Source organism: Bombus affinis, chromosome 3, assembly GCF_024516045.1.
Source record: "Bombus affinis isolate iyBomAffi1 chromosome 3, iyBomAffi1.2, whole genome shotgun sequence".
NCBI classification, from domain to species: domain Eukaryota; kingdom Metazoa; phylum Arthropoda; class Insecta; order Hymenoptera; family Apidae; genus Bombus; species Bombus affinis.
This window is the reverse complement of record NC_066346.1, coordinates 18,371,549-18,387,850: the sequence shown is the minus strand read 5'-3', so window position 1 is coordinate 18,387,850 and position 16,302 is coordinate 18,371,549. Positions and strand designations below refer to the sequence as shown.

At 32.8% G+C, this 16,302-nt stretch overlaps 1 protein-coding gene across 3 annotated transcripts in view; it reads left to right on the top strand.

Annotated features, from left to right (window-relative positions):
- The window catches only part of LOC126914964 (paired box protein Pax-6-like), a 142,068-nt gene that overhangs the window by 37,515 nt on the left and 88,251 nt on the right, over positions 1-16,302 (top strand). For all 3 annotated transcript variants that reach the window (XM_050719280.1, XM_050719278.1, XM_050719279.1), the window contains exons 3-4: positions 6,633-6,798; positions 7,381-7,561. In XM_050719280.1, the coding sequence (XP_050575237.1) occupies positions 6,633-6,798; positions 7,381-7,561 (347 nt within the window). The remainder of the gene's footprint in view (positions 1-6,632; positions 6,799-7,380; positions 7,562-16,302) is intronic.

Below are 16,302 nucleotides of genomic sequence, written 5' to 3'. Positions count from 1 at the left end.
CTTTCGTACAGGTTTCCCATACATTTTATCAAAATTCCGGAAATGACCAAATATTGCGGAATCATAATCTATCCGGTAATTACGCGAAATTTATTTTGTCCGAGTTAAATGGTTAGATATGCTTATCAAGTGCAGGACAAATATTTCTCTTCCTGCCGATAGAACACCGATAAAAATGAGTAAAATAGCGTCTATGTCAACAAGAAAAAGAGGGAAGCTCGTTTACAAACGAGAAACAGAGCCTCGCTGACGCGACGGCTCAGAAGGCACATTCATCATCCGAACAACTTCTTATTCTTGCCACGTTGTAGCTTCTCATTTTCTTCTTTAGTTTCATTCAACTTCGTCCAGGTGGTCCTCTGGTTCACCGTGTAATATAATCAATTACACGGAACAATGGTGAACCGGTAAAGCTATTGAAATTTAGGGGACCCTTTGCACGTCGCGTGTCCTCAAGTGTTACAGATACTATCATAAGTATTTCGACACTTTAACCGATTTATGGTAATATTACCTTGATCTGATAAAAGTGTAGAAATTAATGTTGACTTAATGATTAAAAACACTGTATATGATAAAAGTATACAAATCATAGATAATAATAAAGTAAAATTTAAAAGCTGCCGATAATAAAAGCATACAAAATATAACAATGATTTAATAATAATTAGAAGCTACATTTGATAAAAATGTGCAAATGAATGATTTAAATGAATAATAATTGAGTATTTAACGTGCATATCTAAACATTCACAGTCACAAGTTTTTAGCCATTAGTTTATCAACAATTTATATGTTTTACTAACGTTCGTGTGTTATTCCTATAAACCGGCTAAAATGTTCGAGTACGAGCAACAATGAAAAGCGAACTATCATCATGGATTAAATTCGACGAAAACGATTCTTGGTTTTCTGTTTTCGACTAACGTTATAATAGCTGATTCGCTATCAGGAGTATTATGAAAAACAAAAGAACGGTGATCAATTATCGATTATACGAGATTCTACGTAGAACGCAATTTATCATACTGTCATGTCGGTGGAAAGTCTCGGCCACGATGAATCTTTTCTTGGCGAAAAGCCGCCAAAGAGAGTTTCGCCGTCGTTAATCGTTCCTCGTGCAAGTTACCAGGAAGTAAAGGAAGGATTTTACTATTTTATTTTTCGTTTTAACGGTACTTCAAGTTACTGTTCTAAGGAAGAGGATGAAAATGAGGAATGAAAGATCTTTGAAAAAGAGTTTAAAGACTGAAGATTTTGCATAGTAAACAGTTTGTTTAGAAACTCTCATGATTGTTTAGGAGGATAATAAATGTTGCTTATCGTGTATAAATTTGGAATTTGGATTCTTGCAATATATCAGGTGAAAATCAGTTATATTAAATCGTAACATTTTCTTCGTTTATACAATACATACAAAAACAGGGAAAATTTACATTAGACGAATCGAACGCCTATCAGGATTTTTTATTTTCATTTCATTTTTCACTTTGTTCCCTTTCATTCTTTTGCTGTGATTCTTTACACTCCCGATCTCCTTCCCCAATCTCCTATTTTCTTTTCACTATTTTTCTTTGAATAACCAAGATATCACCCACTTCTCTCCTTCATTCTCGTTTATCTCATTTTCTTTTTCTCCTTTCCTTTCTCTCAATTTTTGTCTACTTCCTTTTCAATCTTGTACATCTATCTTTTTTTTACTGTATTCTTCAATATCCAAGATTCTTTCCCTTTCTCGCTTCTATCCCTTTCCTGCTTCTTTCTTCCTTTCTTATTTTTCTTTCGCTTTCTTTTTCCTTTTCTCTCTTCCTCTCCCTTTCTTGGTTCACGTTTACAATGGACGCGTAACACAAGCAGAAACTAACTCTAGAAATGCACGCTATTTGCTCGAGTTATTATCGCTCGTTAAGGACTGGCATTCGAAACTCGACAATTCGCTGCCTTCCACACCCTTTCCACAACGAGGGTCGAGGGAGAATGTGAGAGAGAGGGTGAGAGATTTAGCGACATTTGCTCCCGTTGCATTTTTTGTTTGTCCCTTTGTTACCGCGTGTTGCCCTTTCGCTGTTGATTTATGAATGCTGATGTGTTAATAACTCTGTATAGTTGAGTGCGTGTAACAGCCTCCTTGAATGAAGATACTTAGCTGCTTATTTAAGTACGAGTATTTCATTTTATGATACGTACATGTATATATGTATGTGTGCAGATTTTCTGATTCAAATCTATAGCATTTAAAATGTTTTTACTTTTTGAATATCTATGATCTTCTTGTGACATTAATAATTCTTTAATTGAAGATTCGCCATTAACAATTAAATTCTTCTAATTGAAAACTCATACTTATAATTTAATTATTGTTCCCATCTTCTTTTGTCATTTAAAAAACATGGCCTGTTATGGGAATTTTCCAGGATTTTCCCATTTTTTATATCAAAATATTTTCTTTCAGTTATAAAATGACGTTAAAATAAAAAAGTCCTGGAATGATACTGGGATTTAAAGAAAACAAATAAGATAAGCGCTTTGATGTTTTAATTCAACTTTGATGTTTAGTTCAAGAATTTTCAGTTATTTTTAAATACTTTAAAATAATAGGCCTATATCTATTTTTTGTAGTAATAAATTCTATTACATAACAGAAATGTTTCTTCGCCGAGAATACTGGGTTATCGGATAAGTCTTTGACATTTCTGAAGTCATGTTTTTCTTCGGAAACAATAGAAATTCTGCACGGATGGAATACTGGTAGGTAGGTATCCAATAGATGTCAGAAAATTAATCAGAATAGTGCATATTTGGTTTAATTACATTGTTGCAATAATGTTGGAATAAAATATATAATTTATACGTAAACAAAGCTTTGAGATATCCGCCAACCCAATTATATTTAGTATATAAAAATTCTGGAAACATCCAATTTTTGAATTGTGGTATCTTTCTATTACGGAATGTAAAAAGTGAGAGGGCGAGAGAGAGGAAGAATTACAGCTTGATTGTGTATACCTTTACGCGTGCTTCTGTTTATAACACAGTGTAAGTGTAGAAGGGTACACCCTTAAGTCAACCAGAGCATAACCCTGCCCATATTAGCAACGTGCGATGAAAGGGTGTTCTCGAGTGGCCATTCTGTCAGAGAATGTGTTTTGATATTGTAACGTTTGTATTAAATATCAAGAAAGGGTGCCAGACTCTAAGCCTGTCGTTTATTAGGACTTCATTAGCCGTTTTGGATCCCCCTGTTTCTCTTTGCTCTTTGCTCTGATGCCACGGGTATTTTAAATCGTTCCAATTGTACCCTTATTACAAATAATAACAAGATATTAATACTTTCTTTTTTCTCTTATATAGTTAGTTATATAGTATACCTTTTAAAGAGCAGATGCCGAGCATTTGACATTTCATCCAAAGTAGTTATAATCAATAAATTACTTCTAAATGCTGTCATATTATGTTTTCAGCGTCTTGACATATTTCTATTGAATTAAATTAATTATATGGGATACAATACAACGTGAAAGAATAAATGTTCATATCAAAATTGGAAAAATCGAATGGCATATGTTCATTTCGTTTTTACGTTATGAACAGTTAGTGAAATTCTTCGATACCTTGACTGATTATAATAACAATACATGAATTTTACCACAGCATGCATGTCAATAGGAAATTACTCAATTTGATACAAATATACTTCTGCCTCGAATAATTTTATCTTACAAAAAGTATAAAGCAAAGGATCGAAACGAAAGTTACTAAATGCCGAATGTCTAAAATTTCCAGACAAGGCTAATTCGCGCCGACTCGAACAGCCACCGTCGTCGTCGTCATCGTCGGCGACGACGACTAACCGAGTCGGCGCAAGTTATAAGGAAGATTTACGAGCGTATGCGATTGACGAAAGGGGGGCTTACGGTCGATTGACTTTTGAAAATGGGCCTCGCGCGCGAGGATCGTGGTGCTTCTATACCTAGACTAGACGATACGAGTGTTCCTTTCATTCGAAATATCTTTTCTTCCATTCCTATATCTATAAGTCACCAATCGGCAACGTCTAAACACTCTTTCGCACATCGTTCTACTTCGTAAATCGAAGGTAGCTCTGGGAAAAGAATTCCTGCAAGGGGGGCAAAAGAAGATTTGCAAAGGGAAACAGATTATTTCTGGGATGTCTTAAATGTATTTTCTATTGTGTTACGGTACTATTATCAAGGAGCTAAAATTGATTAATTCTTTCTGAACTAACATTCATACAAGAATACAGAATGATAGTGGAAATGAAAGAAACGGAAGTTATAAAATAAGTATGAAAATAGCTCAAAACATTGAAGCTTAGCTATCGCGAATTATGAGCATAAAAAAAATTAATACGTAGAATGGAAAAATCATTTGAATTTATTCAATTGTTTGTTAAAGCCATCAGAAAAAAAAACACTCTGATGCATTCAATTAATTCGCAATGGTACTTGAAGTGCTCATGATAACTAAGGAACGTATTTCGTATATATATTCCATTGATATAATTTCATTGATTTGATAACGATATAAAAGTAGTACGAAACGGGGCAGACAAGACGTTCGCAATTTATTAATAAAGCATATTTACAGAGAATGTTCTAAATGTGATAAAGTGGCAAAGATGGTTTTTGAAATTTCAAAATGGTATTTTTGACCAAAATTCGATTAACCAGAAAAATTCGTTATCGAGGAACTACAGACTCTAATACCTCGATAAATAAATCTCAGACGTAACTATTACCAATTGAAAAGTGTCTCTCTAGTATTCATGTAGGTTGACAAAGAAAAGGAGTTCAGGGTCCTTAAGTTAAATAGTAATACCAGCAAATGAAGACAGTCCTACTAAATTGGTCGAAAAATGAATATTTCTAAAGTTACAAACAATTTTTCATTTCGACTAAAGCCAATGATTTCCTCGCTTCAAGAATTATTCTGTTATATGAAAATTGTCTAACTTCCGAATTACAAAAAATTTTCTATATTATCTTTATTCCATTTCCATATACGCGCGTCATCGAGATATTAGAGAAAATATATCAGAAAATTCAGCTTTCATGTTTTCTTACTGTTTTACTGACATTATGTATTTTCCGACGTAATTGATTATTCATGCGATAATATTGGTAATTTATATTGGTAATACGTTAGAAGAACAACGTTATGTATCAAGTGGCAAGAGAATAGATAATCCACTTTTTTATTTAGCACGACACATAGCACGCAAATCAATCGCTTTAATCAAAACGAAAAATTGTTTGCAACTTTGAAAATATTAATTTATCGACTCATGGCTGATATAATTTTTTTCCATCATTTGATGAATGCTGTCTAAAAGTTCTGGACCCTCTTTTTTATCATTCTCAACGGTATCTAAACGTGTGTCTATATAGACAAATCTACAAATTTAACGAAATTCACCTCTTCATAGAACTATAATTCCAACGAATATCTCCACCTCTAAAAACCTCCAAAACATTCTCACATCTCCTATATAATACCTTCATCGTCATAGATCACGTATTTTCCCCCTCTTCGAAATCGCTGGTAAATAAAAAAAGGAAAAAGATCGGCGAAGGAGAAAAAAGGGAGGGGCACGGTCTCTTTTCTTCTCGGAGCTGTTCGTTCTCCAAGAGGGTTGAACGAGCATGGATGGGGGGTTGGCTGCAGACGTTAAAACGTTAGCGAATCCCATCGTAGATAATCTTCGACTCATTGTGTCGGTGACACGGCGAACACACACGAAAGTCAGCAGCCTTCGGTGTCCTCCTCGCGAATCTTTTATATTCCCGCACTCGCTGTGAAGAAGACGGGCCACGGTGTCGCAACCCTGCCACGCCCTAATTTCTCGGGGGTGAAAACCACAAGCTAGCTGACTTTCGACGAAGAAAAATAGAGAAATGGTCAGTAGAAGGTGTTCTCTTGGAAGAGAATGTGGATTTTCAGTGTTAGAAGAATTGAATAGTCATTGTGATTAAAATATATTGTTATTGGAGTTTAAGAAATTTCGGCAATTTATTTGAAAAATGTCTTAACGATATAAAAGAAATTGGAAAATAATGAAAGATGGTAATTTTTAGTGTTGTAAAAAATTGGATTATTATTGTGATTGAAATACGCAATTGCTAGATATTGCGAATTTTTGGCAATGAGTTTAAAAAATTGATTAAAGTTGCGAAATAAATTGAAAAATAATGAAAAATAATAGCGATTGAAATGGTCTTGTTTCTGACATGTATTCGAAAGATACAACATTACCAAATGTCTTTACGGTATCTATAAGCTATCTATGTACTATGTAATTATTATTCTTACGTTTACATCAAATGCAAAACAAATGTTCTTCCACTATTCTTATTTGATATTTATTATAGTAATGTATTTGATTACATCTTATTAAGATTAAATAATAATTTTAAATGCCAAAAATGTTTTTAATTCAAAAATGTATATGGGGTTTAGGAGTCATTACTGTTTATATCTATGGTACATTTGACAAGCTTTTAATAAAGTTATGTCAATGATATCTTACAATTAAAAAACCGAACGTTTATATTCAAAATTATTAAAAAATCTATTAAAAAGAATTTGGTAACAATCTTTCCATTTTTTTCTAGGTCACAGTGGCGTCAATCAGCTCGGAGGTGTTTTCGTCGGCGGTAGGCCGCTTCCAGACTCGACGAGGCAAAAGATCGTCGAGCTAGCGCATTCGGGCGCACGACCTTGTGACATTTCTAGGATTTTGCAAGTTAGCAATGGCTGCGTCTCGAAGATTCTTGGGAGGTTGGTTGAAATATTGCTCACTTTATCTCTATTATATCGTACAAATAACCAAAAATATTATTGATTATAATGTCCTACTTTACATGGTTTTAAACTAAAGAAATTTCTCATCGGTGGTTAATTGTAATTAATAAAAAGATTCCGTCATCTATAATACTTATCGGATAATGGTTACCGCAAAGACAAATGTTGATCATTTATAATAGTTACTTATAACCACAATATTTAAAAATTAATATCTTTTATTCATTTAATTTTCTGAAAAAATCTTCTACAATTTACGTGACGGCTACCGTTCATTTAAACAAAAATTACCTTCATTCCAATAACTATTTTCGTAAAAATTTCAAAAATAACTGTTGTTACATCAATAATCACAATTTTTTCCCTAATAACAGTATAAGTAACTCATACTGATTTAATGCTTTCATACTGATATAGTACTAATACTTGTAATTATTATTTTTGATACTTATAAACAATGATGTATTTACATAGCAGAGAATTTTAAGTTTCCGAATTTACTTCAAACATGAGTTACTAACATGTACCGTATTGTACCGCAAATTATTATTATTGCAGGTACTATGAAACCGGATCCATCAGGCCCAGGGCAATCGGTGGCAGTAAACCGCGCGTAGCCACAGCAGAAGTCGTAAGCAAGATTTCCCTTTACAAAAGCGAATGCCCCTCTATCTTTGCGTGGGAAATCAGAGATCGTTTGCTCCAGGAAGGTGTCTGCACCAATGATAACATCCCTAGTGTGAGTACGGAAACTTCTTTTAATTGTAATTTTGAAGAAATTCAAGAGAAGAAAGTAATATATAAATTTTATACCATCGAAATCCAAATGAACTCCTCTCAAATCTGTTTACATAATCAAATATTGTTCCAAAATACGAAATTCGTTCATTAACACGATTCTTCTATTTGAAATAAATAGTTTCCAAGATATTTCAGAAAATTTGTTTTTCGATGGATTCTCCATGAGTTGCTCAAGTGTGCGTGAACAAACCGTGCGCAGAAATTCGAATGCTAAATACATTAACTAATGTTACGATGGATTATGGCGACAATAGTCAGATTATATTCGGATTCAGATGCCTCGTTGACGGAACAGATGCTCACTTACTTAAGATCCTCTGATCCGTAATGGAAATTGCAAATCCTAAAATGATTGTGTGAATTTATTTAATTACAAAATATAATATAATTATTGCGGATATTTATGCAAATTCATATTTTTATGAATTGAATGAAAAAAGTGATATCCAAGTACTATTTTTACGTACTAAACATTATAACGAATAATTATATTTTAGAAATTTTCCGTATTTTAGCATATTATGCGAATTCTGCTTATTTTTACGTCTTCGCTTATAAATGCACAAAAATATGCAATACAGTCATGAACAATGCAATGGAAAAAGTCCAACTTTGCGAGACGGCGAATGAAACTTATTTAAAAAGTTCTCTTTCGTATTTAGTCGGACAAATCTCCACACGTTGAGCATTTATTTTATGTAATATCACTGACACAAAAGTTATTAGCTCGTCAAACCTTATTCTGAATTTTGATCAATCCTGTATGTATAAAGTCGTTCAATTTCCAAAAATACCCTTTCGTAAATCTACTTATAATATTCTTATAAAAAATTACAAACCGATAATTTCCACTAGTCTGATAATTCTAGCGTTAGAAACAACATGACAAATGGACAGTATTTAACAAAATTCCCATGAGTCATCAGAAGCCATTACAGCAGGAAACGCGAGGTTTACGCGCTTACGTTAACGGAACATTAAATGAAACGGGCGCAAAAAGAGGGAGCTTTGGGTCCAATGATGCTTTCCACGGTAACAAGGACGACAGTTTATAAAGCATGTCGCAAAACACGCGTAATAGAGCTTGACTTTTGTAGGGTGGAGGTCGTAAGCGCGCAAGCGTATTGTCAACGGGGCTTTCTGCACGCACACAAAACAGAAACGCATTTGCATAGATAGTCGAAGGGCTGGGAAGCGAGTGGAATGGGGGGAGGGTGGAAATCAGTTTTCTGCGAGGTGACTGTGGGAGTGTGTTTATGCCAACCGATGAAATCTCTGTGTAAAGAGAACGACATGAATTCCATCGTTGTCGACCCATTTGAAGCTGCTATCACGGGACAACTATATAATCTTATTATGTGATTAGTATGGTACAATTGAACGATGAATTAAAAAAACCTCGATACTCCATCGTTCACAAGTATTAAGTAACGATAGTTCAAGTTGTTAGGAATGTACAATCAATCACGAAAGTATACATACACTTATCAAACTATATATATATATATATAGAAACAAAAGAACTAAAAACATACATTGCCACAAGATTATTTATAATTACATATTAACATACACACATATTATTGTTACAATATATTTCTAAAAGAAATGGGAAAGATTAAAAAATATAACGCTTAATAATCTTGGGATAAAATTACATCGTGCATTATTAGCATTAGATAGCAGAATATTATTGATACTTATGTAGGATCTGCAAGATATCAATACAATATTAAGCGTGCTATTTTTATGGTAGATATAACAGAGGGTGTATATAATTTTTCTAGCACATTGCATTTTATATTTTTCCTTCTTTTTTCTTAATAATGATAAAAGTGAATAAATTTTCTTATGTTTTTACAATCTGTGTCTTAATATGTTAGCAAAATTCGTATATCTAACGCTTTTGCTATAATATTTTATATTTAAGCGATACTTGTATAAGATGGTGATTTAGAATGCATGGCGCAAAGTTGTAGAAATGTATTTACAAAAATTTTATTATACAATCCAAGGTTCTAACTTTGTATACTTAAGAAGTACTTATCCATTTTTGTATTTGTCATTTACATATTTCCGATTCCTTAAGGATCTTTTGCAATTTCTGACATATACCTATAGAATCATTCTCGTTCTAGAATATTACAGAATATCATTCTTTTAAATATCAAATGGCAATTGTACAAAAATATTCTATAGCAATGATCGTTCATTGAAAATTCAATATAGGAGAAAAATGGTATCATATAAAAGTAAAATAAATATAGCTATACATTGCACATGCATACACTAGTTTTGAGTTCATTTTAACTGAATCTCATCTATGTCTTCTTTACAAAAGTCATTAATATCTAATAAGAAACAGCTATCTGCGCAAATTAAAATGGACGGTGCTGAAGGGATTAAAACTAAGCACGTTATATCTTACTGTATCCAAAGCATATCCAGTCTTCGAGAACTTTTATCATTATATTAATTACTACGGTGAATGTTTATACACTTTTATATTTGAATGAACATAACTAAAAAAATTGAACCTAAGTAAAAATTTCGTTCGTCTACTACATGTTACAATATGTACTCTACCCTGGACGATTTATATATTTTTATATATTATATATACGGCGTGAAATGCCGCGCGCCAGAATTCTCAAAAATGCATTCAAATAAATACATTCGCAATTGACTGATTACAGACAACTCCAAAGAATGAGAGTCTCGAGATTTTCACAGCTCGGGTAACACTGTCACATTTAACTCTCGAAAGTCTCAAACAGTGTTCATATAATAACAATGATTAGTTCAACGCTGTTAAACCGTTAAAATGTAATTCCAAAAGTTTTCTAATAAACATTCTTATTAAAACTGATCCCAACGATCTGGGAATCGTTCGTTTCCCTAAAGTGGAGGAGGATTTCGCGAGACAAAGGAATCAATTAAGAAATCGCTGGCGGTGGTAGGAACAGCGCAGCGGATCAAAAGAAAATTTTTCCCAAAGGTCCTCCCCTTTTCTTCGTGATATCTCGAAGACTCGCACTCCACCCACTAATACGAAGAAAGCTCGAGACGAGGGGGTTGCTTCTCATGGTGGTCCCTCGTTGCCATGGATATTTGCATGCGTCCAATAAACGGTGGCTAAGGGGCTCTCGACTCTTGCTCAGGGTAAAAAACGAAAGAGGGTCGCTAAATTCTCTTTTCCTCTCACCGCTCTTCTTCTCTGCTGACTACTCTTTCTTCTTTGTCTTTCTCTCCATCGCGCCTTGGTAATGGTTCCGAAGTGTACGTATTTCCGGCAAGATGCTCGAGCGAGAATTCTCGAAGAAAAGGGAATAACACCGGGATAAGATGCTTTTTTTATTCGGACCTTTTTTTTAAGTTTATGAGGTAAAAATTGAAAGCGAAATGCTTTTTGTGAAAGCTGAGAGGTAAATACTATGAAGTGAGTCTAAAAATATTGTATTATATTATATATTATATTATCACAATATTTAACTCATCACTTAACCGTCGGCAGAAATTCTTGCATATATTTTATATGAAGTTGTCCTTAGAAGAATTACTATAACTGAAAAAATATCCAATATTTTGAAATTCTAACAACATGTCAAGCTGTGATTACGTAAAGTACTAATAGTATTATTTATTATATGTTTTATTATATTTTGCAATTGCAAAAGCGTTACATAATTTGATTTAGTGAGCGATAGCGTTCATTGCTTTTGGAACTCGAAACGTTTGCAAGAATTTTATAAAAGTAAAAGAAATAAAAGTAAGAAGTAACAGATGTAAATATATTTACTTGACCGGTGCGCAGTTAATAGAAAATGTTTACTTTAGAGCTTTTATTTGGTATTATTTTAAAACATTATTAGTAGTAGACTGCGGGTATTTATACATTTATGCATAAAAATGTACAGAATGTATACGGTATGCAAAAATATATAAAATATTCAAAACACAGCGCTTATTATACATGTAATGATATTAAGTGGATGAAATGAATTTATACTTAGATCCTAGTGCTTGTCAAATAATAATAAATAATAATTCGTATAGCTTTTAATGCACATAGTTAATTAGTATATAAATGCTACAAAAATACAATAATATTCAAATATTTTTGGTAGACTACAGATACAAGCGAAATAGAGATCTGTAGTAAGAAAGAACGAATACTTCACATGTATTTTTCACGCGAAACACGCAAACACATAAACCGTATCTTCACACCAGATTTACACAAGCATCTAATGAAACACCAAGAATTCAATTCCGCTGTTCCCAAATCGCAAAACACCGACAGTCGGAGGAATTAAAACGAGCAGTCAATTAACTTAAACGGGTAGCGTAAGTTCCAGCAGAAGCTTGTGTTCCGACACGGGGCGGGATGATCGCGGAATTTAGCGCTTTAACAAATTACGCGGACGGAGGGTCGAATATAACGAAAGAGAGAAAGAGAGAGAGCGAAACAGCCTCCAGGGCGATGGAGAATCAAAGCTGGTGTACAAAGTATAATCCCGGCCGCGTTTGAGCATCCTGTAAGCGCTTCTGAACTTGTTGTGGCCAAGATTAACGTTTCTTTAATGGCCCGTGTAATATTCCATTATGTACAGTACGCTCGAGAATTATTGCGTCGACGTCGTCGCGTTGGAAAATGTTGGAAGGAAAGGGAGTGGAGTTAGTAGATCGGGCGGATCGAGAAATAAAAGGAAATTCGCGATAGAAGTAATTTCTCTTCGCGACGGGACGGCTCGAACGAAAACGATGATTTAGTTGCTCCAGATTTGTTAAGTTCCTTAGGATTTTCAAATTCGAGGTTTGAATATTTGAGATTGAGATTGCGATTTGTGAAATAATTGTCTTCTCGAATAACTTTTACAGTAATGATAATACCTGTAGATTTCTTAGGTTTCATGCTACCAATTTTAATTTCATAAAGTATAGGATTTGGAAATTATTAAGTGGCTTGCTTTGTTTCACACTGGCTGCAGTAAAGATAATTTAGATACTACAGATCTTTTAATCTCTTGAAATTTTGAAGTTTGAGTTTGACATTGGAAACGTTGAGAAGTAAGCTTAAAATTGAGGAACTTGTTCAAAAAGGATGAACATATAGGTTTATGATAAATAAGTGTATTCTGTAATCGAATAGTTAAATTACTAATTATGAACTTTTTCTTTGTTTTGTAATAAAAAGAGCTTCTTTGAAACTTCTTTAAGAATCATTTTAATCATAAACGTAACTAATATTAAAGAAACGGGAATGACGACGCTATTACTATCTTATGGGCACATTTTCTAGAAAGCTCCACGGTGAAAGTGATTTTAACTTGAAATAAATTTTAGACAAACAAAAACTCCATTCTGGAGTTTAATTAAAAGTGTTGATTTGGATACAGTTAAATGATAAAATAAATAAATTAGTAATTATAAAAGTTTCAAATTTTATAACCTATTTGAAGAAGTTAGGATTTAGAAAATATGGAAATTCACAATAAAAGACATTTCTTTTTAAATCATTCGTTTTATGACATTTATACAAATGATGATATTTTATTTGATCTTGCGATGAGAAATTCCATCCAAATTTTAATATATTTGAACAAAATTTGAAAATTATAAAATGATATTAAGATAATATAGTATTTGCATAAATATCTTTTATTAGTAAACCATAAATCAGAATTCGCTGCAGCTCCACTAGAAATTCTTCGATCAAAATTCCGCAAAAATTCTTCTTTCTCTAAAACCTAAAATTTGCTCCTCGTCTAAAAGTCAAATTTCTGAGAACCTTTATTTCTCCAGAACGTCACAAAAATCGCGTCGCGAATCAAGAACCGGAACTCGAACCCTCGACGTCGGGAATGAAACGGCGCGCGAGTACTCTTCGTTTTCTGCCTCGATAAGGAGCGAAATAGCACGCGAACGAAATCGATTCGCTAACGTCAATATCGTTCGAACCGTCTGCACATTTCTTCCTCGCCTTTCATTGTATCCTTTCCTTTCCTCTTCTCTCCTCTCCTCTCCTCTCTTCTCCTTTCCTTTCCTTTCCTTTCCATTCCTTTCCTTTTCTTTCCCTTCCTTTTCTTTTCTCTCCTCTCCTCTCGTATCCTTTCCTTTCCTTACGTTTGTCCTCGCCGTGTTGGAAGCTCGTAGCTCAGAGACAAGAGAAGAAGGGGGATGAAAACGGGAGTTGAACAGTAGTGGGAGGGTAGAAGAACGTATTCCAAGCGGGTCGCGGTGATTGAGGGAAATTTCATTATTCTCAGACATTACCCCCGTTATTGTAATGCCATCAAATTGGATACGCTTCGTACACCCCCGTAAAACGGCCGGGATATCCTTGAATATCCAAAACTCCTGCTTGCTCGAGAGAACGCGACAATGGACGGGAATCTTTTAGTTTGAATTTTTAATAATAAAATCTAAATTTGTTTTAAATGTTTGAAGACTATTTTGAAGGCGGAGAGTTTAATGAAATTTTTATATTTTTTTAACCATTATTCGAATAACTTTGGATTTCTAATAACAAATTCTTGATTTTTGTATCATGTTTGAAGAAGATTTATTCCATTCTTTAACATAGGACAGTTGGTTGAATTCTTAACTATTAATGTATGATTTGAATAATTTTGAATTTGTAATAATAAATTTTCGATTTTTGTAAAGTGCTTAAAGGTATATTGCTTCAGCTTTGATCCTTCAATAACAATTTCTGGACTTTCTTAAACTATTTGAGAAAAATTTATTGTTTTTCAGAGGCGAGAACTTTAATAAAATTGTTATCTTTTTTTAAATATAATTAGACTAATTTTTAATTTTTTATAACGAATTCTGGAGTTTTGTAAAATGTTTAAAGTACATTTAGGTATTCTTTTTTTGGAGTGATGTGTGACGGATTTTTTTGAAGTTTTGTTTGAGTCTGATGACATTGGTTAGCAAATTTCAACTTTCTAATTCTTACAAATACCTATTTTATATATTTATTTTATGATAAGTAGATCGACAGTTGACGAAAGAAAGCTATACCTAAAATATATTCTTTCTTTACATTCATAAAACAAGATCGCAAAATTATTCTGCGTAATTATATACCCTCCTTCAATTCTTATGAGAAACTTGAGGAACCGAAAGGAAAACTGCAAAAATCAAAAATAAAACAAAAATCACTCGCACAAACCATACTGTCCATTCCTAATTGCAAAAACGTCATTAAACAAAATTGTAAACTCTCAATGAAAAATACAGAAATCACAAACAAAATTGAAATCGCTTGCTGCAATCAAATTATCAAGAAGAAACTCAACAATGAAACTGAATTTGAAAATCCAAAATTCAATAAAAAACAAAAGAAACGCCAAATAAAAGTAAAATCATTTGCAAGAATCAAGCTAACAAAACTAATCCTTATAGTCTCATTAAACGAAATTGAAAACTGCCAATAAAAAAGCGAAAGATACAGAAAAATCTGGAAAATTCTTTGGGAAACGAGTTACTGTCACAAAAAACGTCCAATTACTCCGGTCTGTTTAGGAAGTAGAATAAAACGAACTAACGAGAAAGAAATGAACGAAACAAAAAAAAAAGAAAAAAAAACGGAGAAAATAAAATAGGTAGGCATTCTCTCTCTTTGAGAACGAACGGGTGCACGATCGAATGGACAATGATTTGACAAACCCGAAACGGCTGCAGGACGTGGCGTCGGATTCGAAATGTCCTGTGAAGCTTTCGCTATCCGTTTCGTCGTCGAATGCCGTTTCAGCCCCCGGTTGGATTTGAATCTGGCACCCGGCGTGGCGGACGCGTTATTGGTTTACTCGCACCACTGATTCCGGGATACTATCAGTGGTTCTCGGCCAATTCTCCAAGGTATACCATCCATGGCTGAAAATTGTCCGGTCGTTTTCATTTTTAGGCCGTGGAAATTTTCTTATCAAGATTATGGAATTTTTCAGATTCCTATTTAATAATGTTTCGTACAAAATTTTTTAGGAATTTCATTTTAAAAGTTCCTTTCGTCATTGTGTTTTTATTCGAATCAGGTTTATAGAGTTTTAGGAATTTCATTTAATAATATTTTATATACGATCATATTATAATGTAAACAATAGTCGGAATAATATTTTATAAAAAATTTTCTAAGAATTTGATTTTAAACATTTTTTTATTTTTTTATTTTGATTAGAATAAATTATAATATTTATAGGATTTTCACTTACGTATTCAATGATTGATATGTTATATATTAAGAATAACATCTTTAGAAAGGAATTTTTTTAGATTTTTAGATTTTAGAAAGAAACTTTTAAACGGAATTGATAGTAAAAAAGAAAAAAATCTTTAATTTGAAGTATTTTGTTATTAGATATTTTATTAGGTTTTTTTAGAATATTTATATTTCAAATTTGTTTTTATTGAAAATAAATAGTATAAAAAGGAAAAGAATTTGTTTAGAAATTTATTTCCGAATATTTGTTTGCTAGTTTCTTTTTTAGTAAAACTGTATATATGTATTATGAAAGAAAAAAATTTCTTAAAAATTTGATTTCAAACATTTTCTGCTATTTTATTTTTCCTTTTATTGGGATTGAGCACAGTAGAAAAGAGAAGAATTTTTTAGAAATTCAGTTTCCAATGTTGATTTTAAATCACTTTTTCTTCTTTTTTTATTACAATTAG